General features: G+C 50.2%; 1 protein-coding gene and 1 pseudogene across 2 annotated transcripts in view; one reads left to right on the forward strand and one right to left on the reverse strand.

Moving 5' to 3' along the window:
* cnih3 (cornichon family AMPA receptor auxiliary protein 3) overlaps window positions 1-6167 on the forward strand; it is a 15455-nt gene extending 9288 nt beyond the window's left edge. Inside the window, exons 4-7 of one of the 2 annotated variants that reach the window (XM_019896285.1) lie at window positions 2017-2129; window positions 3267-3413; window positions 3815-3855; window positions 5813-6167. In XM_019896285.1, the coding sequence (XP_019751844.1) occupies window positions 2017-2129; window positions 3267-3413; window positions 3815-3842 (288 nt within the window). In that variant the 3' untranslated portion in view covers window positions 3843-3855; window positions 5813-6167. The remainder of the gene's footprint in view (window positions 1-2016; window positions 2130-3266; window positions 3414-3814; window positions 3856-5812) is intronic. The other variant, XM_019896286.1, reaches the window with a different exon arrangement.
* LOC109531792 (intraflagellar transport protein 20 homolog pseudogene) overlaps window positions 1-6173 on the reverse strand; it is a 32903-nt pseudogene that overhangs the window by 22439 nt on the left and 4291 nt on the right.

Genomic DNA, 6173 nt, shown 5'->3' on the forward strand with positions numbered 1-6173 from the left:
GGTACAGATATGGAGAGGTGCGTCGCGGGAGTCGCGCGAGCGTGCACGCGGCGAGGCGGGCGGCCTCGCTAATTGGAGTTGGAAGCTGAGGATGAGGCGACCCCCGCGAGCGACGCAGCGAAACGCGGGCAGGCGGGCGGGCGTTCTCATTTGCCGCGTGGCGGAAGGCAACCTCGGAGGTTGCGGTGAGCGCTCGGAGAATGAAAGAAGGCACTTTGGGCCTGATTCACCGAAATCCCAACGAGCCGACGCTCAATTGCGCATTTGCTTGAAACGTCCCATCGGCAACGATCTGTGAGCTTTATTTTTTTGTATTTTTTTTTTAATCCAAGCATATCCTGACCCCGTCATTTCCACGGAAGAGCGGTCAGCCGCACGGCTCATTTGCGCTGCGGGCTCAGAGCTCGACGTTGCGTACGGAAAAAAGGGAATCATGATGCAACGTCATCCATATTCAGTGGCTGCGCCGTACCTGCTCCGGAGCGGCACATCAGAGGAGCCGCTGCGGGTTAAACAGAGGGTGGACGGAGCACTCATCAGCCGCTCCAGAAATACAAACGGGAGGAGATTGTGGTGATGCGCATTAAACGCGGGCACGGGGGAGTTGACTTCTTTTGGCTTTTTCTTTCCTCGAATATCGGCTATGATACTTTTCGGCCTGGCGGTACGAGATGAGACTTTGATGATACGAAAAGCATTTGGACTCAGAATATCAGAGCGTTTTGGAGTAGACGGTCGAACATACGAGATCGACTGTTTCTGACCTTTGTCACCGCATCTCACCTTCAGAACGCGCAGGTGGCTAACGCTGTATTTTAGAAGTCGATCTCGTTTCCAGACAATGTTGATATTTGAGCATAAAGACGCTCACAAAGTTAATTGGCCAATGCGATATTCCGCCGAGAATGTTTCATGACGCTAAACATCTCAGCTTCGCACCCCAACTCCCAGGATGGCGTCATTTCTGGGTGACGGCCGCGCGGAACGACCGCGTTCCAAAGTCGAGTGACGCGTCCCAGGAGTCAAATGACATTTCAGATGAGCGCGTGAATGACGCGTCGGCAGTGACGCAGAAGAGCGGCTTGGCGGTGGATCAGATGGACGCGAGGACGGCCTCCGGGCGCCGTGGCGCTGCGGCGGGGGACACGGCGCTCCGTTCCCAGATGGACGCGGTCCCAGATGGGCGCCTCTGTCAACACGCTCATGAGTCGCCGAGCAATTCAATGACATCTCCGAGTGTTTGCGCGTCAACTTTTCCAAATGCGCCCAAGTCAGCGCAGAAAGCGCGGTGCGCTTGTTTTTCACCGAGCTGTTGGTTCATGCGGGGATGGGCCGAGTGTTTTTGCATTCATCCATGCATACTCTCTGACTGGGCGGGGGTGTGCAATCAAGGACAAATGTAGCTTTTGCCTTAATAGCATTTTCTCCCCCCCCCCCGCTGATGGGGAGCTTTTCTGAGGGAACGCGTCGGCGCGCTTTTAGAAAGGTGTGCGGCCGTTTGAATTATGCATCCGCAACACAAGCGCTTCGCGTCAGCGGGTGTCTTGAAAGTCAAACTGTATTATTAGAAACACTTAAATAAATCCATAATGCATCAATAGCCATAAAGCGGGAGGAATAAATATGTTTGAGCGTCTGATGCTTTTTACAAAGCCTCGGCGTTCCGGAATCGTGATGGAACACCACGACCGGAATCGATTTGAAACAAGCGGTATCTTCGTTTCCATTTTTTTTTGTCCTGACCGCTGCCCTCCCGCATTGCTCATCGCGTGAGTCAGTGTTTGTCTCGATGTGACGCGTGATGAGTTGGCGACCAAAACGCCGATGATGCTCGACAACCCGAAGTCGTACGGGCGACGCTTTCGCACCGTGGATGCTGTATGTAGGCACGCCGTACAAGTGAGCGTCAGATGCGGAGAAACACATTTACCGCTTTGGAGCTCGGTGACTCATTCTCTTTTTTTTTTTTTTTTTTTTTTCCCTTGTGCATCTATCTGCGTCCGTCTTATCTTTCAGTTGGTGCTACCAGAGTACTCGATCCATGTGCTCTTCTGTATCATGTTCCTATGTGCCCAAGAATGGCTGACGGTGGGCCTCAACATCCCCCTGCTCTTCTACAACACGTGGAGGTGAATGCTGCGGTCACAAATCTTGTCGCTGTCACTTATTTTACATCACGGACTGCATTATCGCGGAGAAAAGGGGGTGTATAGGACGTATTTTACGCGACGTTATTGTTCCGATAGAGGCATAAGAAGAAACAAAAAAATATATATAAAATGATACATGACAATATAGGAGACATGGAGCAGGAAAGGAAACTGTAGAGAAGACTACGAGGGTGTCTAGATACCGCACACCAGCAGCCATCTTGCTCACATCAATGCGCAGAAACTCAAGTATTCTTTCTGTATCAGTGTCTCACATGTATACATTACATTGGCGGAGGCCCCCGAAGGCATCAAGCGGAAATTAGGTCAGCATTAATTCTTCTCTCTCTGTCATGAGGACTGTTCTTCCCGTCGGGTGTTACCCCGACGCGGAACGCCGGGAACCTGACGGCTTTGAGCTCGGCCCGTTATCGTTTCAAAGGAAAGGAGAGGCAGGGAGAGAAAAGGCGTCTTGCCGTTTCATGAATCGGAGACTGCACCAGATGCCTTCTGGCTACAGATGCCGTTCCCCCCAGATGCGAAGACAAGAAAACAGGGGTGGGGGGGAGCATAGCGGAGACCCGGGAGCGGCCGGAAGCTTGGACGGTCAGGCAGAAGAGAAAGCAATGCGAGCGCTAGCTCATCTGGAGAGCCAAAGTCACGCGGGTGTCACTTCTCGTGACACCCGCGTGCCTCCCGGGGCGACGGCCAACGTCCAATTTGAAGTCGTCGGCAGCCGATCCGAGCGGATGGCGTCATCGAACCTGACACCGATTTCATTTGAGCTCCTCAAAACGCCATCTGTCACATCAGCGCATTCTTCCCGAGCAGGGGCGCCCGATACGTCGATCGCGAAATGAAACGACACCGTGAGGTACGCCGAGCTGTTCTGATACAGATGCCCCCCCAAAACAATTCTTCCATCAATGGCGCCGTATCACTTCAAATCCAAACTGACACTCCGATTCTGCACTCACCATGACCCGAACGTCGCCTTATTAATTGTTCCTTTTTGCTCACAAAGTGATTCGACACAATCAATGCCTACCCCGCCCCCCCAGGGGCCGAGTCGTCGACCGGGTCAACTACCCGCGTTGTGTTCTTTGCCCTCCGCAGTAGGTACTTCCATTCCCCAACGGATACCAAGGAGTTGAGCTACGACCCGGCTTCGGTCATGAACGGCGACACGCTCAAGTTCTGCCTGAAGGAGGCCTGGTGCAAGCTGTCCTTCTTCGTCCTGTCCTTCTTCTACTATCTCTACTGGTGAGTCTCCGACGGGAAGCCGCCGACGGTAAAAAGGTGTCGAGCGAGGTGACGTCAGACCGACCAACGTTTGGAGGACCGGCAGAGCGGCGGGAGTGCGACTCACTGAAGAAAGTAACCGTTTGTTTCTCTCTTGCGGGCTCACGTGCGAGTTCACATCTGCTCCAATCACACGTTGAGGCTTGTCGTCGCTAATGCATGTCAAGCGGAGACAATCGGATTCTTTGCTTCATTGACGAGCACTTGAAGAATTTCCACATGAGCGCCGCCGTTTGTGATGACCAAAGACAAAAAGAAGAGAAAAAAAATTGTCTTGCTCTTGTCAATTTGTTGTCCCTGTCCGATGTCGCTGATCGTCATCCCGGCGGATCTTGTTCCATGTGTCATGCGGGGGGCCGCAGTGTGTGGAACCTGGAAATATCCCTCTAATAGCTCGTACAAATGGGCGCACTCACAAAAGGTACCATCCTTCCATTTTTAACCTTCTCTTCACGTGTTTCTTGATTCTTTTTGTCCATGCCAACACGCGCTTCTTCCGCCAACGAACACTTCTGATGTCATATGCGCTACGTGCACTGGTCACAGCATTAGGTACACCGTCCATCTTATGAGAACTACTCCAAAATGCGGATTGAAAAACGTTTGCGTGTTCAGTCGAAGCTCGGACGACACGCTTGCGTTGCCAAATTGGCTGGAGTTTCATTGCGCGAGTGTACCTTCGAGTTCTGACCAGTCAGTGGATGTGTGTGGCTTCTCGCTGGACACTGCTTATGTGATTTATATTATTTATTATGAGTTTGTTTTTTTTTAACAGTGTACATTTTTGGGATTCCTCGCTCTTGTGGTCAATGTGTTGCTTTGATTGCATTTTTTTTTTAAATCTATTTTTAAGCCGCTCTTGTACGTGTGTGATGATATTATTGGCGTTAGTCACGTTGTGGGAAAGAACGGAGCGCTTCTGTTTTTGACGTTCCATCGGGGCATCGTCCTGACGCTGTTAAAGTCGTAGAATTACTTCGTCTCCTTATTTAAAAACAAACAAACAAAAAAAAAAAGCCATGAAGGCGAAATCAACAAATGGTGTGACACAGGCGTGTGGCAAACATTGCGTGTTGCAATATTGATGCAGCCAGAATTGCCTCAGATTGGCTCATTCAATTGTCTGAGGTGCCGGTTGGCTCGCTGGAAGCGGTCGCCACTCGCCTTCCCTCCGTCAATCTGTTGATCCAGACCAAAATAGCAAACTTTGACAAACGGGAGCAAAAACACTGAATCATTTTCTCCGACTTCCATTTCATTTTCTTTGACGACGCAGAAACAGAAGCGCGACAAAACGGACGCCGCTTACGTTTCGAATATGAAGACACGTTTCTGGTCATTGTACAGGAGGAGCGCATCATATGTTGCCGCGTCGCTTCGTTGCACGAAAAAGGCTTGAGCAAACGCGCAAATGGATTTCAACCCGTCACGTGACTTCATTTTCTCCTTTTTCCTGCCATGTGTTGTTTCCGTCACAGGAACGCGTTGCTCTTCGCTTCACTCACTAATGCACCGCCCTCCCCTGGCCGCTTTTCCCTGAACAAGTTTTGATGCTACGCATGCCCGTTGTTGGATGCTGTTGCAATTTGTTTGTTTGCCTTTTTGTTTTTTTAATGTTGGCATTTATAGGATGAATATTTTTTGACACATTTGTTTCTTTTTCCCGCCCCACCCTCCAAAAAAAATCTGTGCTTCATAGACTCGTCGCACGCGCTCGAATCAACCGGGGCTCATTTGCTTGGCAGCTGCGTAAAAGCTAACGGGACATGAAATGAGCGACATCTGTCGCTTGATCCTGCAGCAGCCAGGAAATGAGCTCACGTGACACAGTCGGAGTTTCGTCTATTTTATTATCTATCGCACGTCAATTGAGGAGAGAGATATCTAACGGGATGGGACATGAGTCGTGGCTGAAAACATCATACGAATGCCATCTTATTTGTTATTCGCCCCCCTTAAAATCTGGAACAAATCCTCCATTTTAGACCAGCAAAATATTCCAACTCGGGTGCATTCAACAACCAAAATGTGTCAGAAAAAAACTGATTGATTCACAATTTTGGTCTTTTTTCTTTTAAGTGAGGAAAAAAAAAAAAAAAAAAAGCTAACCGAGCTGACATTTTGGGCTGTCACTTCAGCCCTCATCTGAGCTCTGCGACGTCTCTAAAAAAAATACGCATTGCTTTGCGCAAGGGGTTGGAGCACAGCTTAACTAATCCAAAAAAAGTTTGCACAAATTTTATTTTTCTTTTTTTCAATTAATTTTTGGCATTAAAAAAACAAACAAACATGAAACACTGTAGCCACCCAAAAAAATGTGTCCCCTCACTTTCTCTGCCCCTTTCTTCTTGTTGTGTTTCAGTATGGTCTACTCGCTGGTTACCTCATAACTGACGCATCGACACCCGAAGAGCCTCTGGACACGCAAACTGCCCTATTTTACGAAATGCTTTTTGCCAGAGATGTAAACGGACGCTTCTTTGCCGCTTCCCTTTCCACCCCAAAGCGAAGGGACGTGTGTCCGTGCTCGACGACACCCGCCAAGACGACCCCTCGCGGTTCGACCGATCATCGCCAGTTGACGGCAACTCGTTCTCACGCCCGCTCGCGTCTGCGGCTTGCTCTGGAGCGGCGTCTTGTAGCAGCGGATGGTCGCGCGCGGGACGACAAGCACAGTAGCATTTGCACCGTTTGTCTCAGGCACAGCAGTACTGCCCCCCC

The sequence above is a fragment of the Hippocampus comes genome, unplaced genomic scaffold, assembly GCF_001891065.2.
Source record: "Hippocampus comes isolate QL1 unplaced genomic scaffold, H_comes_QL1_v1.1 scaffold170, whole genome shotgun sequence".
In the NCBI taxonomy this organism is placed as follows: domain Eukaryota; kingdom Metazoa; phylum Chordata; class Actinopteri; order Syngnathiformes; family Syngnathidae; genus Hippocampus; species Hippocampus comes.